The sequence below is a fragment of the Hermetia illucens genome, chromosome 4 (assembly GCF_905115235.1).
Source record: "Hermetia illucens chromosome 4, iHerIll2.2.curated.20191125, whole genome shotgun sequence".
NCBI classification, from domain to species: domain Eukaryota; kingdom Metazoa; phylum Arthropoda; class Insecta; order Diptera; family Stratiomyidae; genus Hermetia; species Hermetia illucens.
In genome coordinates this window covers 115,507,012-115,533,515 of record NC_051852.1, presented here as the reverse complement: position 1 = coordinate 115,533,515, position 26,504 = coordinate 115,507,012, and the positions used below count along the sequence as shown (strand labels likewise).

The window sequence follows — 26,504 nt, the reverse complement described above, 5'->3', positions numbered from 1 at the left end:
CCAACGTGCCACTGCCCAAGCGTTGGTTGATACTCTGAAAGCAGACATATTTTGCGTTTCGGAGACCCACCTAAACCACAGACATAATGTCAATTTCACCGGATATACCACTATTCGGCATAACAGCAACACGGGCGCTGCCCTTCTAGTCAAAAAAGACTACCATTTTGAAGAAGTCGTCATCGAGGGCTTACTAGTCTGTTCCGCTGCAGCGGCAATAGTTAAAACTACCGATAATAAACGGATTTTGGTAGTTTCCGTTTATTTCAAATACAATTCCCCAAGTGAGCAACTGGGCCATGACTTAAAAGTCTTGGGCGATCTCCAGTTAAAATCAAAATATCTTATCTTCGGTGGCGACTTTAACTCACGGCACAAATCCTGGGGCGATAAGGCAGAAAATTTAAATGGGAAAACCCCACGACCCTTTCACGCCAGCCAACCTTGAGGTGGTTTCGCCGGATTCGCCGACAAGACCCGCTAGTCAATCCATCATTGACTTTTTCCTGCTGTCTGATGAAACCAAGCAAAGTTTTCAGGTAACTTCCTGCAAAACCTTGCCAGGCATGTCCGACCATTTTGCAGTTGAACTCAAAATGGCCTCAACTTCACAACTGCAGAAGCGAGTTAAGATAACCATCAGGTCATTCGCCCACACTGATTGGGACAAATTCAAGTCAGATTTAGCACCAAGGCTGAACTTGAAGAAACTCGCTACAGATCGCAATCTGTCGGACAAAGAAATCGACGAAGCAATCATTTTGGCCACGGACGCCATCAATACTGCTACACGCAGAAATACCAGGCTTATCAAAGTCGATGAGTTTGTATACAACAAACTCCCGCATGATATCATGCTACATATGAAGGTCAGACAGATTTGGCGCAGGAACCTCAAGCGCAACTTCCATAAAAATGGAAATAAAGTTAATGCTGAATACAAAGCATTGCTCTCCCGGATTAACTGCCTGAGTACAATTATCCGGGAAATGGTGGCGCAATTCCGCAATAAAGAATTAACCCGTAATCTCGCAGATATTAAACCCGGGCCAGATATGTTTCAACATATAAATAGGCTAGCGGGGAAAAATAAGTCCCGTAATTTCGTTCTTACCAGGAACAAGGAACCAATCTGCGGAGACGCCAGAAAGGCGCAAGTCCTTGCGGAATCATTTGAGTCTCAGCTCAATACCCCTCCGCCTCAAAGTAACCCGGCAATAGTGTCGATGGTTGAAACAACTATCGCCGACTTTGTCTCTAGGCATTCAAATAGATTAGTAACATTCTCCCAAACGAACTCCTCGGTAAAACCAACGGATTCGCAACAATTTCTGAGTTTATCACAGCTCACCGACTTGACCTCAAACCTAAACGGTAAAAAATCAGCCGGACCTGACGAAATTCCTAATTACGTAATTAGGCAACTTCCCCGAGTCTCCATCAAATTTTTGCTGGCAGTATTTAATAACTGCATAAATAATGGCTATTTTCCCACCACCTGGAAAGTAGCTAAAATAATTGCGATCCGGAAAAAAGGCTTCTCTACTGAACCTAACAACTTTAGACCCGTTTCATTATTATCCAATTTAGGCAAACTCTTTGAGAGAGCATGGACAATCGGGCTAGTCCAATATTGCAACCTCAAAGAGATTATACCGAACCATCAGTTCGGGTTCCGCAGCAAGCACGGAACTCAACATGCACTTAGCTACCTTCACGACACAGTCGTAGCAAGACTTAACGTCAATAATAAACCGACCGTAGCATGTGCATTAGACTTAGAAAAGGCCTTTGACTCCGTATGGGTAAACGGACTAATCTACAAACTGATAGATCTTGAGTTCCCAATTCCGATCATTAGAATTGCACTAAGCTTCTTCGAAGATAGGTATTTCTACGTCAGTGTGGGGAATGAATTCTCCGATCTCTTGTCGGTAACATCGGGAGTACCGCAAGGATCCATTTCTGGACCCACCTTTTATAATATCTTCACGGCTGACGTCCCAACTCCTGAGACCGGCACCGAACTCATTCAATATGCCGATGATACACTCATCTTCGCTTCAAGCCTCCACCCCAACAGGGCAGCCAAAGCGGTCGAGAGGTATTTGAAAGACCTTGGCAAATATTACCTGGCATGGGGCATTAAGATTAATGAGGCCAAAACGCAATTCTGCACCTTCCGGAGGAAAGCTAGATACCTAGGTTCTAGAGGAATCCATAGAAAAGCTATACGCTTGAAAATGAAGATCGGTAACACTATAGTGAGCAATTCCCAGACCATCAAGTACTTAGGAGTTAAACTTCACGAACTCCTTAAGTTCAAGCCACATCTTGAGCTCGCTATCGGTAAGGCACGCGGTGCATTCAGTAGGATCTACTTTCTTCTTCGAAAGAAGGTAGGACTCAGCACCAAGGCCAAACTGACTCTCTACAAGACCCTGATCAGACCCATTATCTGCTATGGAGCACCCACGTGGATCACTTGCTCCACCCGAACCATGTCCAAATGTGAGGCATTCGAACGCCGGATATTAAGATACTGCACTGGTCTTTCCTATAATTGGAAAACTAAGAAGGTTGGAAAAAACGCCGAGGTATATCGGCGCGCCAAGGTACAACCTCTTCGAGAATTCGTTCTCAACTTGGTGGAACGGTTCTTCCAAAGAACGGAGAACCATCCAAATCCACTAATCCGGCAACTCTACCAACAGGGTAGCACCTTCCCATTGGCCAACTACCTAAGGCCCTGCCAAATAGTGAGCGAAGCTCTTAAACCCGCCATCCTTTCCCTATATGATTCTCCCTGCCTGGTAGGGGTACATCGAGGCTAAGCACAAGATATGTAATGTGCTATTGTATATAGTAGGTTAAGTATTTATTGTTACAGTAAGTTAGATTAAGTTAGATTAAGTTTAGGCTTAGTTAATTTAAGTAAGTAAGTAATGCCTTCTGGCGCTTTTAGTGCAAGCGCAGTCTTGAAATAATTCAGATCAGTTGAAAACAAATGTGAAGATCCATGTATTAAATCAATACAATTAACGTAAAAATTACACAGAAGGTCGGGTAGGCCAAACAATTGTAATAGCCACCCATTGAAATAAAGTTAAGTTAGTTAAGCTTAATATCTAAGCTAGAAAGTAATTAATAATGTATTAGAAGTAAGTCACTATCGTAAATAAAAAACTTAAACTTAAACTTAAGACGTTTCCAGAAGCCAATTAGAGTTCCGGCTTAAAAGCGTTACACAATATACAGCCCTTTGATACAATATATATTCAAAGCACTATACAGAGAGCAGCTCATAGACTAATTCGTTTATATCTATGCGGAAATAATGGGCATGTTGGGCAGAGAGCTTTGGAAGAGTTATTGGAAGAACTGAATTCAGTTTTTGCAATGCGTTCTAATTCTCGCTGTGAGGGAATACACGGACTCAATAATAGAAACTGTTTCTAGAGTAGGAATCTACCTCTCGAATAAAAACGAGAAGCGGTTGCATTGTATGCGATCATAAAGTGTTAAATGGGAAGTGGTAGCCAATCTGCACTAAGATTGTTGGATAGTTCTTTGATCACCTTGAAAATCGTTCAGGAATGTACAAACCGATTGAACTGTATTTCACGGTGTTGTAGAGGGAAACGAAATTTCGGATGTTTTAGCAAAATATGACCGCAACTAGCAGTTGGCGTGTCAGAAACATTAGCTAATGGTGTTATCAAAAACTGAAAGTAAGCTTCCCATAATGACATGTGGCAGAACTTAAATGATTTTAGACAAACTAAACTTTTCCTGTCAGAACCAAAAAAAACATACTGCAAAGTTTATTCTGTCGAAAAGTAGGAAGGTTTGTAGAAGCAGTGTGGGCAGTCTGACTGTCTATAGTTCACTAGCTAGGCATATCTTTAGATTAGGAATTGTACAATGATACGTGTCTATTCAGTAATGGGGGAGCGGAATCCATGAAACATATATGAATTCTTGACCTATGAACGTGTTAATCATCAGATTTTTGGCGCTGATCCACTCCAGTTGCAGAGGGTAGCATCACCTCCACTAACGGAAATCTTGTAATACATAAAAGTGTATGGGGTATGTTATTTCGGTAGACGGAGTAGTCCAGTAGAATGGGCTAATGGAATCTGAGGGCTCAGTGGTTCTGCTTCTTTACCACCATAAACAGACACACATATACAGCCATCTTGAGTGTGAAGATTAGAGGGAGATTTGTTTGCTTCCCGTTGTTACTTTTTTCGTTCACACGCACGGAAGCCTGGGGAACGTACTGGTCAAAAAAGGATGTTAAGCTTTTATCTATAAGATGATAAACACACGGTACGCGCAGTGCGAAATATGGTTATTTCTAATTTTGCAGAATAATGGGTTAACTGATCCGTAGGGTACACGATACCCATCCGTGCCCATATCATGAATACAACGTCGCCCATTTGATACTCACTCAATATTGAGGGCTGATAACGGAAATCTTGATTGCAGTGCCGAAATCTATCGGAGCTGCTTAAAAAAAAAAGACTTCCCGAACACCGCAAGGGTTCCTTACAAATCCTAAACTAGCGTCCTGATGTGCATGGCATAATGGTGGCTTCCATTTCAATTTTTCCCGCAGTAAAAGCTCGGTTCGCTGCAAAGTAAGGTGCGCAATACGTACACTCTGTGCACATCTGCTCTTGAGCAGATTTTCCGCGCCGGTGCTACTGAATTTGAAAGTAAACCATAGAATAGTTCGCTTTTCCCGCTCGGTCACTAATGATTGTCACTCTCCTGCGCGGTTCTTGTTATATTTAACGGGTTTTCTAAATACGTAGTTTGGTATAGTTTTTCGGTTTCACTTTACTTCCGAAATATTTTATATTGGTTCCATAGTTAGCTGCAATGGGGTAGGTATCTTTTCCATTTTCGTTCAGTGAAAATAGGAGGGATCAAATGTTTATTTTCACCAGAAACAGCAGTTGTTAAATATAATTATCTAATTTATTCCACCAATATTCGTTTACACTGCACACCAGCCACTTCTAGTGGTCTTTATTCCAATCTTCGCGTTCTTCACGCTCTTTTACGACCTCCTGAAGATATGGTTCCAGGTATTTTGTGTCCTCCTCGTACTTTGTCCACTCTTCCTTGGGCAAAATGGTCTTGGTCATTGACAAGTGAATGGCTCGCATAATTCTGTAGTTGCGCTCATCGTATAATTTGCGTGGCAGACGACGGATAGCTTCCTTTACATCCTCCGTTTCGTAGAGGCAGTCGTCACGGTGGAGACCTGGGGTAGAGGTTAGGAGTTCACTATTTACATTTCAAACTGAAGACCACAGGTATTTCTTACCGTATTGATTAAAACCAGACAGGTTGTACGCCCACTTTCCGAAGGCAGCTGTAAATAAAGTTTTGCTATTAATTTGAAGTCGGGAGAGAAGAATGAAAATTATGTAATAGTTCATAGTCGTGTACAATATTAGTTTTTTATATTAAACGGGATAGACCCTCTTCCTATTCTGAACTAAACATAAGGAGGGTGTAGTGTTGTGCTTACAGAAGACTTTGGGTCCTTTCCTTGCAACGTACGCCGACATTTTTCACTTAAATTTAAGGACTATCTGCGAACTGTCAGACAGAATTCGTGCGAACCAATGAAGGAACGTGAGAGAGATGTGGATGGGGAATCGCTTCTTAATAGGGAAGCACTTAGGGATTTTGCAAAGACAGTTGTCGATAAGGCAGTTCTCGGGAAATTTATTTGTTTTGAGGTTGAGGTTGGGAAAATTGTCAGTAAATACTAATTGGAGTTTTAGTTGTTGTTGGGTTGCTGTGTCCTCATTTAGAATAACTCTTTCTGCTTGATAGTTTGTCATCTTTTTTAATGTTTACTAAAGCAGAAACAAGATATATTACAGCTATAAGCAAGTCAAACAGGTAAGCTTTGATTAACTTCTTAGCTGCTATTGGAATTTGCGGCTCTGCTAAGTGGCTATACATCTAACAAGTGGCTAGAATAATTAGTTGAAGCCACTTGCAGTTGTAATTATGTGTTCCTCTCAAGACTGACTAGATTCTGAAAGCTTAATGGCGAAAAGATCCGTCTTTCACTGCAAGTGTACATTGCCTTTACCGTGGCAGTAGCAATCCACAATTAACATAATTTAGATGGTTTGGATGGAGTCGGAAGTTGCCGTGCGGAAACGAGTTTGTTACAGAAGCTACAACGGCAAGAATTATATTGATTATGCCGATTCAAAAGGAAAACATAGATACCCGCTAAATGAAGGGATAAAGTCCACTATAGTCTGAATGGTAAGCAAATTATGAGTCGGTTCTGATTGTGCTTCTTCACGATTTTAGGTTTATACCTACGAAGGATAGTAGTTCCCAAACTTGCAACTAGAGATCTCTTTCTGGTACCCAAAGAATTGTTTAGCTATAGTGTCGGCAGTCTGATTTTAAGTAGAGCTGGACAATCGTAAAGGACATGCCTGTGGGGTTAACTCTCTTCTGCAGGTTCTGCAATGCGAATCTTCCTGTGCCTAGGGTCAGCGGCGAGGGGGATCTGGAGCGTGCCCTAGAATATTTATCGCATTCCTGCACTGCCCCACGAGCCTGGATTATGTCGCTACAAAGCTTTGAGGAGGGGTTCACAAATATACCCGGAAGTCTATATTTTTTTTCCTAACAGCTGCAAAATTCTTAATTTTCTTTTCACTTGTTTGGGTTTTATATTCATTTTGGTTTCGGATAAAAATTGGAATTGCTACACATCCCACACTCTGGCTGCGACCATCACTGGACATTGTTATTTGGGCTTAAATTGTTCGAAAAAATTTTCAAAAGTAGTCCGAAATATGACTAATATGATGTCGAAACTTGATTGAATTCTAATTACTTCTAATATGATTTCCCCATATGGCCGCTTGGTTGTCTGTCAGAATGACCATGTTACGTTTGCGGTCGGGTCATGTCCCAGCTATTGAAAGGATTTTAGATAGTTTCGCCTACCTCCGGTTAGAATACATTGGCAAATCCTGGAATATCGTACGGCTAGATTACACTGTGTGTATCCAAGAAAACATAGCATATTTGACACGTCGGTGAATAGTAATGCATCATATCCATCCAACATGTTCTCCACTCTCCCCGGGTGGGAAAGCTTACGGCAAATTTTTTCTTGAAGTGCGGCTCGTATGTGTCGTAATCGCCTGGAAATTCCCAGAGTTCTCGAGGTGCTTCGTCTAGGATGTTAATACAGTGCCATTATTTAATGTGGAGAGCCTAAGGGGAGAAGATACAGGAGTATATTTAGGGTATCTGCGAGGAGGGAATCCAGAGGTTTGCTCAGCCTCAGCTAGCACAACGCATGAGAGAACCATCCTTCACCGAAGATCCATTCTCTTAAAGATCCATTCTTATAAAGACATAGACAGCTATACAGGTATTTTCACGCTCAGTTTTATGTTTGCACACTTTTCAGAACACATCTTTCATAATTTTACTTATAACGGAGGGAATCATCCCTACCACTAATATCACCAAGCCCTTGATATACGCCACCACTTTCACACCCGCTCGTTCAGAATCCGTAGAATTTGATACATCACTAATAATCATAAATTTTCATCCTGAGGCGTCCCTCTGTTCACTGGTCAGGTCAAGTCGCTACCTCCTAGAACCGATTGGATTATCCTGGTTCATAGCATAGGACACTTCCTTGTGTCCGGATGGCTCAAGTCGTTAGAGCGCTGGGTTGTCGTAGGTCGTGGTCGTGACTGGATATCGGATACCAGTCGACTCAGCTGCGCGTCCAATCAGTGCACTGTAGTGTATCGTCACGTTCTCGAATGAAGCGCTCTAACACACTTCAAGGCCCTGATCCAATATGGATTTTTGCGCCAACTACTATTTTCCGAGTTGTCACAATCTCGGCAGATGCCGGATTTTACCTCATACTAGTACTAAGTGACAAACATTTAAGCTCGGACGCTCCGATCTACTTAAATTATAAAGGGGCGCTGGTGGTGTTGGCCGGTGGTAGCTCAATGGGAGGATCCATCGAGAACTCCCCGCAATATCGAGCACGTATGCAGAATGGTGTATTTCTGCATGGTTTGAACCAGACTGTGTAAGAATCCCAGGACATCAAGCAAAGAAGTGACGGATTTAGGTACAATATTATGGGAACTAAAACCACCCGCTCGAGACGCGTCATATTTTTGATTTCCCGAGCCAGTGCCTCATAGTTCACCTTCTTCTCCACGTATTTCCGTTCAATGTTGCTTTTATGGGAAACAGCAACATCAATAATATACGCGGAGCGACCTGTCAACTAACAGCCAGTCAGGCTTGTGGGGAATATGGCGATCAGTTAGAACTTGTCGGTCTCACTACATGCTGTAAGCAGAACTATTACCTTATGGCAAAAACATGCCCCCTAGCATCATTCAGTGGGCATGAAAGGGGATTCAGTGCCATGCAAAACTAAAGGGGACTCAACGAATCCCTCTGGAACATGTTTCTCCATATATGGATAGGCTCTGAGGTATTGGTTCTCTCAGATGAAGGCACTGATAAGGTGGTGTGCCAAAAGCTTTATTAGTTTCGGATCAATGCTATACAGATGCTGGACGCTGTCGAAAGCCTTCGCATGATCGATATAGCAACTAAAGAGGTTTCCTTGGCCTCTAGTTGTTTTTCCTAGACCTACTGAGTTGATAATGAATTGCTCTTTGCAATCCCTTGCATCGATAGCCCTTCTGCTTCTAGGACAGAATGTTGTTGGCCTCGAGGTGCGCATTGATCTTTCCACTATGATGGACGTTATGAATTTGTAGAAGCAAGTAATCGATCTTGTGTCTGCCGGGTCCTGCATCATGTGCTTTTTAGGGATAAGGTAGGTAATCCCCGCAGCGAGGAAGGGTGGAAATTCCTGCGGCCGACTTATGATTTGATTTTTGCTGTATGCCAAACGACCATGTATACCGGTGAACTTTTTTACCAGAAGTTCTGTATCTGATCCAGACCTGGGCTCCTCCAGTTCTTCAAGCTGTTCCGCAATGACCTCAAGTCGAACATGATGGCCGGGACTGTGTCGCTGCGAGTTATAAAGCGACACTGGTTTGTGTGTCCCGATAGCTGACTGGTTAGAGCATAAGGCTGTCGTAGGGAAGGCCGCGGTTCAAATCTTACTGGTGACAGTGGGATTTGACGTCGGATATCAGTCGACTCAGTTGTGAATGAGTAATTGAGTCAAATCAGGGTAATAATCTTGGGGTACTGTAATTCTGTAGTGTACCGTTACGGTCTTGAATGAAGTGCTCTAACACACTTCAAGGCCCTGATTCAATTGGATTGTTGTGCCAACGATTGTTATTATTATTACTGGTCTGTGATTCGCTGCACAGTCGCAGGAATTTCAGGAAACGCTCGACGAATCCCTGGTGTAACAAGGGGCCGTAGGATGTTGTATCCGTCCGCCGTTATTTCGTAGTAGGGGCGGATGGTTCGCTGCCTACGGAAACCTGCTGAAGTGGTCGCCACAGATTGTGGCGAAACAGCTGCAGCAGGCGGAGCAATGCTCCTGGTCGTCGTAGCGCCTAGATGTCGAACCGCCCCACGACTAGGGGTTTCGACACTGTGCTGTCCATTACGGGAGCCCGATCCAGTCACCAAGTCAGGCGACTCCGGCTGGTTATCCGTACCGGGCCTCAAATTTCTCTTTCTCCTCATTTTTGGGTTTGCATTTCATAACTGCTAGGTGTGGTGATAGCATCCTCAGTGAGTAATCTGCAAGACTGCAAAGTTCTTCCTTTCACAACCGGGCTTAGAACCGGCTACGGCGGAGTTCTAATTATTATTATTAGAGCCTTCTTGATGGCTTTGATACCAATGTTGTTGAATGCCCCCTCTATATCCAAGAAGGCAGCTAGTGTAGTGACCGCTTGCTTTATTTTAATCAAACTTCCGTACATAAATGTGAATGTTGTGTAGTTGAAGTCCCTTGCATTCGTAAGCTCTAGTAACTGCGGAGGGAGTTTTAGATAAGAGCATTGCCTCAGATTGATGAGCGTTAAAAAAGCACAATGCTATAAAAGGACGAAGGCTCACAGTCCTTTAAGTTAATCACGAGTACTTATCAGATTCGGTGAATTGACTGCGGTAAAATGTATATCGGATAAATCAAGCGAGATTCAATGATGAGAGAAGCATCTAGTGGCGGACGACGACTCATTCGATCATCGTTAGTAGTCCATATATTCAGCGAAGAACACAGCGTTGACATCAATAACCTGGAGCTGCTACGACACGTACGGAAAAAAATATATACTCTAGGGAAAGCTTGAAGATACTACTAAACTATTAAACATCTATTAGGGAGGGTGCCCATCAAAATTAATTAGGGAGGAAGTAGCCAGATTACAATGTTAATTTAAGTGTGTGATAAGAACCAGGTAATTGATTCAGCAATATATAAAACATTAGAGGAATCGCATGTTGTCAGTAGTAGATGTACTGAGGAAAGGAGTAATTTGTTCCCGGAATGCATGCACATACGCCATAATAGACTAATTGTAGTAGAAGAGCTACTGCGTTTGTTTTTGTTTTTTAATGAACACGAGTTTTTTTATGTTCAGAATTGGGGAATATATAGTATATTGCAGAAAGTACATCGATTGTATATGTTTATAATAAAGCCTACTTTGAAGGTAAACTGACATTAAGAAGCCGCTGACACAAATTCAAAAGCTCGGTTATATGTGCATTACTGATGTAATAAACTCAGCTACCCGTGGCATATGCAGTTATCCTAAATGTATTTCTCTTTCACTTGTAAGTGAAATCGAAAGCAGTTAAAAACGTCCACGTATTCGGTACCATTGAGGTTCGGGAATATGACCGCGACCCTACGATTAAGATTTTTCCATAGGAGGACAAGGCAAATTGTGATGTTGATGAATGAAACGGGGTACGAGCATCTCTCAAATGGGACAGCGGTGCCTTTATCTTCCAATCAGCATGTTTCGGCGGCGGATTCAGAAAAATACGGTGGCAAAACTCTGAAAATGCGCCGTAGACGGGGTTGTAATTTGATGAAAACAGCAATTATCGTCACAACAACGTTGCTGGAATATTATCGAACACCATAAGTAAATCAATAATAAATTGGATTCTGTTTCCGATAGAATAATGCTAAGATTGGAGAGGGAGAAGATGGACAAACAGTATAAAAGCATGTTCTTGGAGTAAGCAGTGAACAGATTTGTAGAGTTTTTGCTGAAAATAATCTTATACAGGTTGTCCACAAAGTTTTCGCACAAATATTAATGTGACAATTAAAAAGCAATTAGCAGACAAACCAAAACAGCAGGTACAACATGTGATATCCCAATGGAAAGGTCAGAGTCCTAACTATAAAATGCATGGTAAATTATCCTTGAAGGATCAGTGTTGTGAAGGATATTCAAGGATAAACATGGAATTCGACAAAGTACATTTTCGTCATTGCATTTTGTACGAGTTTCAAATGGGGACGAAGGTGCCGAAGGCGATTGAAAATTTGTCGAAGGTATTCGGTGAAGGAAAGGTAAAGCGCAGGACAGTTTACGATTGGTTCGAAAAATTCTACAGCGGAGACCTGACACTTGAAGATGAACCTCGCTCAGGAAGACCCTATACGATTGACGACGATATCCTGCGCAACAAACTGGAAGCGAATCCTTTTCTTTCGACACGTGTGCTTGCAGAGGATCTCGGTGTATCAAAATCAGGAGTAGCAGTAGCCATTACGCGTCTTGGATATGTTTTGAAGAGCACAAAGTGGGTACCGCACGAACTGACTGAGCGAAATCTGGCCGATAGAGTGAGAATTTGCTCCGCTAACCTTTTACGGAACGAAAACGACCCTTTTTTGAATCGATTGGTAACTGGCGATGAGAAATGGATTGTGTACGAAAACGTAGCGAAGAAACGAGCCTAGACTCATCGAGATCAACCGGGTCCATCGGTAGCAAAGCCGTCTATTCATCAGCAGAAGCGAATGCTCAGTATATGGTGGGACGTTCGTGGCCCCATACACTACGAGCTTTTGGGACCAAACGAGACCATTACCGCCGATAAGTACTGCGAGCAACTCGACAGATTAAACACCCAGCTACGTTCGAAACGACCAGCATTGGTCAACAGGCGAAATATTGTCTTTCATCATGATAACGCCCGGCCGCATACATCTTTAACTACTCAGCGAAAATTGAGTGAGCTTGGCTGGGAAGTTTTGAGTCATCCTGCGTATAGTCCCGACCTTGCTCCTTCTGATTACCATTTGTTCAGGTCCCTCCAACATTTTCTGGATGGTAAAAAAATGACTTCTGAAGCTGACCTCCAAAGTGCACTTCGCACGTACTTTGAGGGGAAGGGGGAAGAGTTTTATAGAGGGGGGATTTTGAAGTTGCCCGATAGATGGAGGGAAGTCGTATCTAATGGAGGCAATTATATATTAGATTAAATAATTAAAGGTTTTTATAAACTTATCTGCTGAATTCTGTCTTTGATTTGTGCGAAAACTTTGTGGACAACCTGAATAAACGCATTTTATAAATTACTAAAAAGATGTCTACATAAATGTAGGTTCCCCGCGGACTGTAAATTGATAGGGTCAATGGTTAGTACAGGTCCTGGGGCGAAAGTATGGATTGGTACTCACCGTGAAGCACAAAACATGAGAAACGCTTGCTGAATCAACATCAACAGGTCTGCTACCAAACCCTATCTCCAACTCCATGTGATGATCGCTTAGAGTTCGTTCTTAACGAAAAACTGCAGACGGAGAAGAATAAAGGCGAGTTTCCCGTGCCTAAAAACGGGAAAAATTTTATAAACTGGTGCTCCAGGTTGGATTTTGGGTAGGGCTGACAACCCTATACGGGTTGTGGTTTACATGTTACAAGTTACAAAATGAACCTAGAACTGTAACGAAAGCGGATAAACGATTTGAATGTTTTCTTATAGAACGTCCGTTCCCAGCACAGAATAGCAGCTGGCAAGCAGATAATCTATTCCAATATAAAATATCATAGCGTTACAAGAGATGCACTAGGCAGGCACCGTTTTTTTTGGAGAAAACCCACTACACCATATATTATATTCATCCATCCATTCAGTAAACCATGTGCCTGGAGTAGGTTTCCCTGGGTTTTTAGCAAGAAAAACTGTTTGTTCTTAGTCTTGTTCGAGAGGAGAATTCTCCGAAGATTTTTTAGACCCCCATATGAGGATGGACGATTTTGTAGTCTTGAGCGATACTACGACGGTGTGGTTGTGGAAAAAATCGCAGGTTACCTAATCCGTATGTATGAGGGAAGTCTGTAGGGGCAAAAACTGTCGTAGAAAAAGAAGACATTTCAAGCCTTGCAGCAATGACGTAGGCCAGGATGTCATGCTTTTAAGGATATCGAATTTATGGACCTTATCTAAGAAAGTGACGATATGGAAAAAAAATTGAAGATCTCTTTGATTAAAAATCTAGGAAACAAAATTGACAATGCTCTAGAGGAGACATCCGAAATCTGGTTATACAGATGTATACTAAAAAAAACTACAAAAATAAGATAACTAACTACGAAAAATTGGAAAACAAGTTAAGATTCTGTCAACATGAAATCCGAAGAACAATGGGGATTTGGGAATCGCGGTTGCACCATATTCTTCGCAGTTTTTTCTTTAGATATATCACTTAAAGAGAAGAGTGGTTGTCAGACAGTCACTTGTTCTTTATGATTATGAACACAATAAACTTCAGCCTTTTCAGGAAGGGATACTCCAGACGGAGATATACATCACTGTATTGCCAGCAAAAGATGGTCTGCGGGAAAACTAGCGAGGTGGTATTATTTGAATCGGAATCTTCAGTACTAAAGAGGCATACTATATTAAGCTAGTTTGTATGGAACTGCCACTAAATGTATCTTGAAGACTCGACAATGGAAATCTTCGCAGATGGGTTGGCCGGGGACCTTTCTTCAAAGTGAATCAGATTTGATTCGAGGCAACAAGGCCTCTTCTATTAAGTGTGATCACTAGGGCGAATTTGCAAGAATTAACGCACTCAAATCGAGAAGTTTGGATTTCTGTCAAGAGGCAAAAGTCTTTGTGAAGAGACCTGGAGCTGCTAGAGTGGCCTTATTATTTCCTGCTAAGAAGGAGGATACGAAAACCCATAGTAAGCTTAGGCGAAGTTTTAGGCTTCTGGCGGGATACTGTAATTTAAGCTAAGAAGGAGTGAGATCGCGCTGCACTTCATATAAAACGGTGCGGCTTCCTAAGGGGTAAGATGAAGATAGCTTGAAAAAGTTTTCTTAGAAGAGAAATCTGCATAACCTCTGCCTTTGGGAGACGCCCTTAAATTCGCAAAAGCTTTAGAGTGGTGCAGTCGTGTTCCTTTGTTGGAACATGCAAGATCAACACGTGACGGTACATTGTAGGGTGCATTATGGTAAAAGTAAGTTTGTTGACCCGTCAGGGAAACAGAGGTTGCCGTAGATAAAAATGATTTTGATTGCTCATGTGATCAAGTTTGCTATTGGTAAACTCCATCTCCAAATGATGAAGTGCGTCTTCGTTTTGGGGTTTTTGTTTTCTACGATCCATACTTTTTAGAAGAGTACAACCGTAATGAGAAATTTTCTGAAAATCTACGTTTACAGGTGTGGGTAATTGTGAGCCATTCGGATATTGCATATGGGATGCATTGTTCTCACTCGACAATTGTAAGATTGTTGCAAAACTATTATGAAAAAAAACGACAAATTTTATTTTTTAATGCCGGATAGTGAGTTTTTTCTTAAATAAGAATAAACAAGTTTTTTATTATTTCAAATAATTAATCGCTGGAAACACGGCATAATTTCACTCAGAGTGTGTTTTTATACCTCATATACCGGTATTTCGAGGACCAGTTGTCCTCTTCTTCAGACAAAAACTCACTGAGGAAAAGGACAGCTAATAGTTCAGTTAAAGCCTCTTTATCTTTATCTTTTGCCATGAGATACGCAATGAAATCTCTTTCTCCTTGTAAAGTGTGTTCGAATTGTCGTTACAAAGTTTTGTGCGTAGCAAGCAATAAAACAGAGAAAAACGGACAAATAGTTTACAAATTGAAAATAATTTCCATTTGTGGTTTTTTGTGTGTACTTCGCGTATCCTAGACAAGAATTGTGGAAATACCAGACTCCTTGTAATAGTATTCTTTATCTATGTGTCAACATAGCTCTAAGAAACTTCGCTTGAGTTTCAGAATGCGCTATTTATTTCGAGTGAAATCGATCTCCAAGTTTCCTTCGACACTAACTAAAAATGTATTTTCGTCATTATTATGTGCTTCTTTACCACACATGCAAGCGTTATTGCTGTTGTGGGGCAAATTTCGAAACTTTGTTTTCTTCTACGGTTTTGACATTCGACACCTTGTTTCGGAAATGTATTTTTTAAGGCTTTGTGTGAAACAAAACTTTATTAGAATTGACTCAATTCTGTCTGTCTGTCTGTTACACCCGATTTATTCGAAAACGGCTAGACCGATGGATTGATGAGAGCGTGTGGTCTTTTGTTCCCTTTATATACAGTAGGTGGCGCCATTTTGTATTAAGTTTAAGGGGGTGCTCCCCATACATGTGAATGGAGGGTGCAACATTTTTTTCATAGAATGTGGCCATATGCGGTTTCAAATGAAAGGCTCCAATTATTACTTTCCGAAACTGGTCCCATATTTGATGTTGGGTGAAACATAGGGGAAGGACTCCAAATATGACGCCCAAAAAGTGTAACAGGTCTCGTTCTTAGAACCTATCCAACCGAAAAATCTGAAGAAAATCACTGTGGTGTATCTGGATGAAACCTAGGCCTCAAAATACATTCCGCTCCGATATATGCAGAAATCAAGTTAATAGTAGTATATAAGCATATTTTAGAAATTTAGGCGGAAAAAATTGGCAGTGGCATAGGGGATAACATAAGGTATAACTTTGCGAAGTTCGAAGCAAATCTAATTATTATTAACAAAGTTATAGAAGGTGAAACTTTTACATTTTGTGTGAATTTCGTGCACTCTAAAATGGGTATGACGTCATCATAACAATTCGTCAATACCACAACCAAGTGAGGTCACGTGAATGGGAGGTCGCAGGAAAACATTTCGTTTTAGTTTTTTTATCATTTATATATCAATATCCATGACTCCAGCCAGACAGGCATGTATGTATTTATATGTATATGTAAATTAAGCTTTGGGCTAGAGCCTAATTCAAATAGATATATTTGTACATTGAACAAGCGGTATTCAATATATGTACTTCATACGTACATATGTATGCTTTTGAGTACGTGTTTTTAGTTTGGAAAAAATGTGAAGGAATATTTTGGGTTTTTAGCCATACAAGAGAGACGTGCATAGAAAGTTTCTCATATAAGATGAACACAAAACCTTTATCCCGACTTGTTTTCATATAACAGTAGAAGCGGCACACCTTTTTTTAGTTTTTGATCTGTTTTACTAAAGTTTGATTATCTAATGCTACTGCCGATTCCTTTGACATTGGTGTAACACAGGGACAGGGGATTCAAAGCAGATTTTGTTTTGGTTTTTTTTTTCAACTGTTTTAAGATACTTTTCGTGCAATCGTCTAATAATCTTCTCTCTACCTATAAGTTTTTGAGAGTGATTTTTATTTTGACTCATTGCTGACTCAGCATGGACCTTTAAGTGTTACATACTGTTGTTGTAAGTAAATGATGGTGAGGACACTGTCATATTCTTACAGCGCAACAAAAATCTTCAGTTTTCTTATTATTATCTAGAAATTTAATCTATATCTGCAGATTTGAAAGGCAATTCCGCTAAATGATTTCATCTCAATATGTCTTACTAAACATAACGTAATCATAATAATAACTATTATTAAGTATTACAATCATCTTAGTAAATGAGTCTCATAAATCGTAGTATCTTATCATGCATATGTGATTCCTTTTACGTCAATTTCGTAATATCAACTACTGAAATATTATAACGGCTAAACTGGATATTAATAATCGAACCATATACTTGTAAGATGAAGGCAATGGTTCTTCTTATAAGAAGCACTGCTAAGAATTAGATTACCTTCGCATGATTATTTAAAAAAAAACTGTTATATCGGTCAAGTTAGGGGCTCGGCGCTTCTGACGCATTACATTTATTTTGCATATGTAAGAGATCGAATGTGATTACTTACTGCAGCAAGTCATCGGTTGTATTCTAAAGCCGGAAAACACCACAAGTCTCGCGATTATCATGTAACCTTCAACTTTGTAATGAAAAATGCAGTTGGCAACGTACACGCGCGACATATTCTTTAGCATACTTGCAGAGTTAATGGAAAAGTGCATCGAGTGTCCGCTCGTGCATTCAATCTAGAATAAAGTTGCAGCAGGCAAGTTTGATTATATCGAAGTTAAATTTGATTAGATACATCTATGTTAATTGGTTAGTATATGCGCAATGTCGGCCCACTGTAACATGAAACAGAATTTGTCTATTGGCAAAAATAATATTGGCTGGGTCGATACTTAATAATTTTTGAAATGAAAGAACGGGGAAACAATATGCAAGTTTAGTTTTAAAAACTGTTCTGTGTTAGTCATTCCATGATGGCCTATTTATGACTTTTTGGCTTATTTTGAAGTCCTTTGTAATTTATTTATTCTTTACGATTAGAAAGACTTGAGGTTCATCTTCATAAGAATATTCTTAGGAGGAGAGAATGTAACATTGATCGAAAGACCATAGGTAGAAGAGGTATAATAGATGGATGCGTTCGCTTTGCTTTATTGTTTGTCTTACCAAAGTTCGATTATGTGAAAAGTCCCTTCCTAATCACCTACATAAAGCCGCACAGTAGAGGTGATAGGACCCTCTTCTATAGATGGCCTCTTCATTTGAAGGCGTAAAGGATTTCATCACACAGATATCCTTGAGCTAGCCAGACTTCCAGGAACGATTGAAGTCTATCTTGGATTCTGACTCTTGTCGATAACAATCATTACTCGAAAAAATGTTTTATCGAAGGTACCTGTTATGCCCATTACGACTACGATAACTGTCTCTTATTTATTGTGATGTCACTATGCTGGCTTTGATGCAGGGCTAGGATATCAGCAGCAGTTGCGGAAATCAGAAAATAAGGGCGTTGGAACAAGGAGATTATCGATTTCAATGAAAACCGAGCTATAGGATTATAATCACAGGGTCTTGTTAAATTGGAAATTGTATGACTGAGACAAAAGATATTTATACTGAATATTGAACGGACACAGGAGAAAGAGGAAAACTTATATCTTCATTTTATATCCGAAGTAGTTCCAACACAATCGGCTATGATCTGCCGTTTTCTTACTTCCGATTTCGTGTGATTCTTGCAGATTTTTGTCGTTTGTAGCGTAGGTAGATAGTCCTATTTAGTCTATAACCAAATAAAGATATCACAATTGATTGAATATCCGTCAAGTTCCTAGTGTGGTGAAACAGAGGTCAAAATCTGAATTTGAGAACTGATGGAAAAGATACGGACGACCGAACCTGACAACTGGCGGAGAAGTGGTATGTGTACAATGTACAAAAGTGTACCGATACAATTTATGTTATACACAAACTGCGTAGATATTACCACCCTATTGATACTCCGGGCGAAGAAGATGTAACGACAGTCGGAGTCAGTAGCAGGTGAAGTAGGAGTTAGGGTCAACGAGTTAAATATATAAGCGAAGCAAAAAGAAATTATTGGATTAGAATCATTTTTGTGACAGAAATAATATGGATTTGACAAACCGCCGTCACCTGATTGTTCTGCCGATTGATTAGTGGAAAGAAATCTGCTATCTTATACTCGTAAACTTCCATATTTATATATTTGATGATGATATGCCCAGACGAAGTTGACGTTTCCTACGAGTTTATGTGTTGTTTCCAAATCGTGGATGCGTGGGGCTTCTCTAACTTCTGTTGCTACTCTGAACATTAAATGTAAAAAAGGCTTCCCTATACTGCGCTTGGTGGTGGGATTTAGGTTAAATTCATGCGCTTGAACCATTTTTCAAGTGGTAACGGTTTCGTTAACACTACAAACCACTAACCCGTTGCACGTTAGTCGTAGTCTATATTGTGTATATTTGGCCTTGACAATACTTTGACAAACCTGCGACGTAAACGCGGTTCGGCTGATACTATTCGTCTTTTGAAGGATACTATGAACTGTTTTTGATTAGGGACTGAGGAGTAGTTCTAAGTCTGCATCCACTTGATGTTGGTTCGATGCAGGATAATGAGGTCATCTGGATATGACGGTGTTTGCTTTGAAATCATGAAATACAGAATTAGTGTATCACTGCCGGTGAATTAGATAGTCTTTCGTTAATTCATATTACCCGTTATTTTCTCTATTTGCTCGCGGATCGTCGTGCCAGCTAACTGAGTTAAAATTAATTCTCCTAATTCGACTCCCGGACTGATTTGTGTGTTTGAGTGTGAGTGCCAGCCACTGCTCCCAACTCTACTAGATTCATGAAATCAACGCCAATAAGAGCGTTATATTTTAGAACCGGCGCATACAGAAAGGGTTGTACGTTCAAAGTGCTGCATTCTTTGTAATATGTGCTTCCTTATGTAGAAAAGCATACTGGCGGTGGTCAGTGAGGACACTTGCATTCTGACAGAGACTACGTGTTCTCCGCTGAGTTACATGAGTTACACTGGAATTCCTCCTACCCCCAGACATTAATAATGGCTTGAGGAAGGTGTGAGCTACGTTACATGAGTTATTCAAGAATTCCCCTGAAACAGAAATAATAAAATAAAACACGAGCTGCAATTACGGCACATGGTTTACCCAGGAATTGTATATCGTGTTCATTCATTGAAGCTATTATCTTCTCTCTTTCTGTTAATTGGGTGCACTGCCGCCTGTGTACTGGGAACTTCCGTAGAACTCAGAACCATATGAGTTGAAGCATATAGAACGTGGTTGGTTAAGGGGGTCATCCCGTGTGTCGGATCCGCGGAATCGATTTTTTTTGGAATCAATTGTATCTAGATATAGTGTAGAATATATGGGTAAAGTGATTTCTTGATATTCGGAGTCGTTTGAAAATTATAGTGTTGAACACGTGATAAGTCACATGCCAGATTTATGTCGATTGCCGTAATAAAGTTCGTATTTATCGGTCCGAATGATGTTCGAATGACTTCGCTAAAAGGACAAGAATTAAAGCCAAGGCTGTCCATGTGTTTCTTCAAGAAACCTAAGGTTTATCGATTAGGTATAGCAGATTAATGGTCAGTTAAGGTTTTATGGCTAAAAATCGCATTCTACTTTTTAAATGCGTTTTTCTCAAAACCGCATGTTGAAAATCGGCTGTAACCATAGCCCAAAATCTATATAAAGAAATTCTTTGAAATTCTCAGAACATATTTCTACGGTCCGCAAACTAGGATAATTGCGATTCATTCAGTAGTTTTTTTTATTCATTAAAAAAGCCTTAAAAAAACACCAAAATTCAGAAAAAAAAAGTTTAAAATTTACCTTTTAATATTTTTTAATAATCCTAGTTTGCGGACTGTAGTTAAGTCTGACGTTAAAATGCCGTTTACTGTTTTTCTTTAAGATGATCGTAGCGCCCTCTAGCGTGGCAGCAGAAAAGCACCTTTTTTTGGAGATGGGTGTATAAATTGCTCTGTATTTCAATAATGAACTATGCGATCGGGCTGAATTACTACGCATGCTCAAAATATTAATTAATATATGGCGAAAAATTCGTATTTGTATCTTCATCCAGTACTTCACAAAAAAATTCTAAAAAACGCCAAAAAAAAGGCTTTCACACGGGATGACCCCCTTAAGCCCACGATATTTGTGGAATATTTTGATGGAAGTAAACCAAGAAAAAATTGGTTATACGCTTAAAATAACAATAAATTGGAATAGGTGATTGATGTTCCGCCAGAATCTTCTTCTTTTAAAGGCAGAACCGCGAAAAAGTGGGGGGTTTAAATTGATGCAGATAGCAGATCATTGCTGAATATTGGAATTGCAAGACGAGGTCGTCGGATTGAGACAGCTGAAGATTATCGGGAATCTGCTACTATCTAATCGATTGATGTATACACGTCCCGGCCGGATGGTCGAATCGTTTTTCAATCGATCGCCGGTCGCCTCTACATTTGAAACTGATAGACCAGCCGAACCTTGCACACGCCCCGTCGCCGGTTAATTGGGAACTATTTAGGCGTAACTAACAGGTCGGTTGGAACGAATATGCAGGCATCAGATACTCCATCGTACAAATGTTGACACTGGTGAACCCATCTTTATTTCATGTCACCAGAATGCTCGGTTTTTCTTTCTAGGTTGCAGTTTGCCAAATATATCAGTATATATACTGGATTTCTAGTGTAATTTCGTTATTGCAAAATCTTACTAAATTAAATGTATATATTAGTTTCAGACACCAGGTTACTTAATATTTATACTTTTCTTTAATTCTTACACTAATCGGTTTCTCCTACACGGTCAAACAATTTAATTAATTTGAACCTTTTTGCCAGCCATTATTTTATTATTCATGGCAATACCTTCTCTCGGTCTGCTGATTTGCTTTTATATGGAAACTTATTTTTGAGGTGCAAGTCATTCCGAAATGTTTTTAAACGTTTTCAATTTTTTTTGGAAATTAGATAAAAAATGTTCCTATTACCCACATGAAACCGGAGAGTTTAGTATAAAGTTCATTATTTTTAACAAAGTTACAGTAGGTCAAAAATATGTTTTTGATCGGAGATACTTTATTTAAAGCGATCATAGACTGGTTGTGCAATCTTTCTTTCGGTTTCGTTTAAATTTGGCTCATGTGATTAAAATCAGTGTTTTCTGTCCTATAAAGGGCAGGTTGGTTAAATATACTTATAATTTTATTGCTCAAACGTTCCAAAAGGCATTTGAAATTAGACTCTTGACGACATCATCATAGATAATTTCTAAACTAATTGTATAAATAATTTTGCTCACTTTCATGCATGTAAGTTAGATTGACAACAATGTATAATCTCTATTGATCTTTACGAGTGACCGGCTGGTCACGCGATACAGCAGCTAGAAAAGAATTAGTCTGATTTACTTTGTCCGAATAGTGCAATTGCTGTAGCACTCCATATGAGTCGAACACATGCACACAACTGAATGCTGTTGATCCGGAGTTTGGAACGTGATCACCGAGGCGTCTCTATGCGAACTCAACTTGATTCAATTTAATTTAAAATCTACTTTTTCTTATTAGTCCTGGACATACGATAAATTTTTGTGAACCTCATGAGAAAAAACAGGAAACAACCCTATCAAAGTTATTTGGGTCGAATGGAAAATTTCGGAGAAAATTTAGGTTAAAGACCGCTAACTTCTACAAATCAGTTCTATATTTGTTGAAAAATAACATTAATTTAAGATTTCTTTCTATTTGAGATAATGTCACTTCTATCTCTAAGTGCGATTCCAACTCATGGTTCCCATTGAGGCCACACAACCACCATACATTTGTTGCCCCCCTGAAATTATTTTTTATCATTTGATTATATGTGTGTGCTCCATACAAGTCGTGAACATTGTGCATACATTGTGCGATGATAAAAGCGTCGATCGAATATGGTTTTTTGGAAAAGGGGCCATTTAGCCGGTATATGTACGATGTGTAAATTTTTTCACTTCATTTATTTCTTTAGTGTCTTACGTATGAACAGTTTTTCTTGATGCTAGTTTAAAGTTAAGCTACTTTTAAATAAGAGTCGATTTGCGGTTTCGCCCAGGGTAGAGGCAATTCTGCCTGGATCAGGTATTGTTCGCTCCTTTATATAAGTTCTCAAACAAGTCATTGGAACGAATGATATTGAACGAAAATCTGACTAAAGATTTCAGGCCTAACCGGCCGAAGCTAAACTTATTTCTTTTGTTTGAGGTTTGAAGGCCGGTCAGGTCAAGTGGAAGGCGGACTCATGACTCACTCTAACCTTAAATAAAAAACCAAAATACCAAAACTTGCTGCTTGTCTAAGTACATATCTTGATTTCCGTCTAAACGTATAAGTTATTTATCGGCTTTGGTTGCGCCTTTGGGATGGATGTTCGATACGAAAATAACTGTATCATTTGGGAATTGAATGAGGCCTCTAACGTCAGCTAAAGATTCCTGTGTGATTCAGTTGTGGCATGATATTGTGTGGGAGTGTGTTACATTTTAACTCATCTTCCTGTCTAAGCTATCCCTTTCTTTAATGGCCTCAGTAGCCAAGAGGACAGCTTCATGGATTTTTCTGACTGACAAAAGTTTTTTTAAGTTCATCTTTGGTGTTACGTTCCACTTGAATTTATCTCAGTCTGCATGGGCAAAGGATCTTACTGCCGTTATTACTTGATTTTCCCCTTAAGAAGTTATAAGTTCAATTACAAAATCTCATTTTTTTCGTTGCTCACATTAAATGTAATGTAATTCTGTGATTCTGTTTTTTAATGTTTTGTTTAGAATCGGTTTAATGTCTCTCTCTCTGAAGCGGCTGTACCAATTGGCACGAAATTTGGTGGGAAGGTGGGAACTGTTAATGTCTACACATATATACATTTTTTACATTGAGTTTAAAGGGCGTTCCCCATACATGGAAAAGGGGGTGTCAACTTTTTTTTCGCCAAATATAGTCTTGTAGGGTATCAAATGAAAGATTTCAATTAGTATTTTCCGAAGCCGGTTTTGATATTTGTTGGAAAAACGGAGAGTATGGGGGTTATAAAGTGATCATATCTTTCACGAATCTCTTCTCAGAAACTACCATACCGATAAATTTGAAAAAATCATAAAGTTGCCTCTATACCATGTCTAGCCTTCAGAATACCCACCATACCGATATGTACTCAAATTAAGTTAATAATAGTATATTACCCTTTTTGCGAAATTGACTAGAAATCCCCCTTATGTTTATCCTAGAGTCATAGTAGTATGTACTAATATAGACTATAGTGTAAAGTATATCCCTATTTTGGTAAAAATTTTACTATTATTGACAAAGTTACAGTAGATCAAAGTTGTCTCCTCCGTATAAATTGACCGCAATCCAAAGCACCAAATAGCAATACCACACTAAAATGAGTTTGAGTGAGTGTGACTGGTTTTCGACTTGTTTGAAGTTTTATGTAAAGCAACTCTATAATATTCTAAAATCGATTTGCTGTCTATTTGTCATACGCCGCTTTTCTTAGAAACGAGTCTACCTATTGATCTGCAATTTTGTGGAAAGTTGCAAATTGTGAATCTCGACGCATGCTGTGAGTAATCTTGATTTACGTTGAGCTCAAAGGGGGGAGGGTGGCTTCTATACATTTTTTTCACCGAAGTCATCTTGGGCATCAAATGCAAGATATCGATTAGTACTCTCCGAATGATGCAAAAGAGGGAATTTCCATGGTGGAAGTTGATCATTTCTTTCACGGACGCATTCTTAGAAGCTACCAAACCGAAATATCTGAAAAAAGTCATGAAGTTGCCCCTATACGGTGTCTAGACTCCGAAATATCCTCCATATCGATATTTGCTTAAATTAAGTTAATAATAGTAGATTACAATAATTTGTAGTAATAGACTTAAGTTTATCCTGGAATTGTGAAATATGGGCTATAACATAAAGCATGATCCTACCCAGTTTCGGATTGCCGCATTCTACGATTGATTTTGGAAAATGGAAACCAAGACCAATGAAGATGCGCAGGAAGCAACTTTGACTTTGACTCCTATCCACCGGACGCCATCTCTTTTGTCCTCCTCCTGTTTATAGACTTCTATTATATCATTTAATAACACTTTATGATTTTCTGGTGGTGAAAGTCATTTCAACCTGTTAGCATTGATGAAGGGAACAATTGGTTTCCGAAATATCGGTATTTGCAAGAATAAATATCCACACCAACGAAAAAGAAACAAGTTTCTTATTATTTCAACTTTCTTACTTATCTTGCAATAATGCAAACTGTATTAAATATTTGGGCATTATTGTGCATATTATGATGAAAGGTTGTGAAAGAAACTCGCTTTCTCGATTGAACTCGAATGAAATATATTGCGACTAACTTCTAGTGCTGATTTCTGGAAACCAAGCCACTAGCACAATTAATACACACAATGAATAGTTGGAATGGTTGGAATAGATTTTTTTAGAATTAGGTTTTAATGTGCTCATTGCTATTTTTGTGGAAATATTTTCAGACTTGTTCTATGTGATCTTCATTAAGAAAAAACAAAATTAGATAAAAATATAAAATATAACCTACAAGTTAATTTAAATATTTTCTTTTTAGCTTTTCCGGACAGCACTACCTTTGCCAATAAATTATTACTAGAGAGGGGTTTGGTGGAGCACTAGGCTGCTGTGCAACACAGACATTCATGAGTTTTCATTTGTGTGTTTAAAGACTACGAATTGGTGATAAGTCCCCATGCATTATATACGGCTACGTGCCTTGAAAAACAAGTTTAGTATCTCTAGCTTCTAGCCGAGTGAACTGCGGACAGATCTTACTAATTCAATTTGGTAATTTTCATCCAATAGTCGGGGAAAATTTTCAGATTTTCGTGATAGATTTTATTGTTTTATCTTTTTAAAAAAATTTGATCACTGTTTCAGACTTTCCGGTTTAATCAATCCATAGTGAAGTTAAACAATTGTGCCTGGCAGAGACTTAGTGAAAGTGATTTTGTGATTTGAATTATCTTTGATGATTAAATTTGAACTGATTACAATATTTGGATGAGTGGAGGAATGACAAGAAGGTGCAGCAAAGACTGTTTAGGGCTTCGTTTACGAGTCAACGGCCTACATCAAACCTGGAAGTGGCTTCATCAAACCATTGCTTTACACGAGTATTTAATCTCAATGAGCGCAGCTAATTCCGATAGCTTCTCGCAAACCCCACAAAGATCTTGTTGTCATTGAAAAAAGCATTATACTGACATTGTGTTAAAACCAATTCTCTTCTAATAGACTTTATAAAACTATCTATATCTAAATATTATTAATATTTTGTGAACTACTATATCGTACTAGTCAAATGCTTAAGAATCAATTAAAACACTCCTAAAACTATAGAAAAACGGATTCTATATATTAAAGTAGGACTTATCACTGCCAAAAACTGATTTTTGAATAATATTTTGGAATTGTGTAAAAAGAACGAAACGAAACAAAGTGAAATAAGTTTAGTAACAATCTGAAAGACACTAAAAACATTTTTCCTGCTACTATTCTTTATATAAAATAATAAAATTTCTTCTAAAAATAAACCGTATCGGTTCGAACACTCATCCGAACGTACAAAAACTTCTGATTCCCAACGACTGCGACTCCTTGATTTCGCGTAAATACACGCTTGGCAACAGAAAAATTCTTAC

At 39.3% G+C, this 26,504-nt stretch overlaps 2 protein-coding genes across 3 annotated transcripts; one reads left to right on the top strand and one right to left on the bottom strand.

The window, feature by feature from the left end:
* Window positions 1–4,973: 4,973 nt before the first annotated feature.
* On the bottom strand, window positions 4,974–5,702 carry LOC119655408 (cytochrome b-c1 complex subunit 7-like). Its single transcript, XM_038061291.1, has 3 exons — window positions 5,552–5,702; window positions 5,345–5,392; window positions 4,974–5,281 (listed from the first exon to the last, which is right to left on the bottom strand). Exons 1-3 carry the CDS (start codon window positions 5,589–5,591, stop codon window positions 5,034–5,036), a joined length of 336 nt encoding a protein of 111 aa, XP_037917219.1. The 5' UTR covers window positions 5,592–5,702; the 3' UTR covers window positions 4,974–5,033.
* Window positions 5,703–5,793: 91 nt separating this feature from the next.
* LOC119655409 lies at window positions 5,794–26,497 on the top strand. Of its 2 annotated transcripts, XM_038061293.1 has the most exons (3): window positions 5,794–5,931; window positions 25,415–25,647; window positions 25,741–26,497. In XM_038061293.1, the coding sequence occupies exon 3, from the start codon at window positions 25,864–25,866 to the stop codon at window positions 26,047–26,049; it is 186 nt and encodes a 61-aa protein (XP_037917221.1). In that variant the 5' UTR covers window positions 5,794–5,931; window positions 25,415–25,647; window positions 25,741–25,863; the 3' UTR covers window positions 26,050–26,497. The 2 variants fall into 2 exon arrangements, with proteins under 2 accessions (XP_037917221.1, XP_037917220.1); XM_038061292.1 differs by having other exon boundaries at window positions 25,415–26,497.
* The last annotated feature ends 7 nt before the right edge of the window (window positions 26,498–26,504 follow it).

Excerpts from the sequence above, each read along its gene's own strand:
- LOC119655409 (XM_038061293.1), top strand. The coding sequence starts at position 25,864 with ATGAGTGGAGGAATGACAAGAAGGTGCAGCAAAGACTGTTTAGGGCTT.
- LOC119655408 (XM_038061291.1), bottom strand. The coding sequence starts at position 5,591 with ATGTCGGCGTACGTTGCAAGGAAAGGACCCAAAGTCTTCT. Across the intron at positions 5,393-5,551 it reads GAAAGGACCCAAAGTCTTCT|CTGCCTTCGGAAAGTGGGCG; the intron begins GTAAGCACAACA and ends CTTTATTTACAG. Across the intron at positions 5,282-5,344 it reads GTCTGGTTTTAATCAATACG|GTCTCCACCGTGACGACTGC; the intron begins GTAAGAAATACC and ends CCTCTACCCCAG.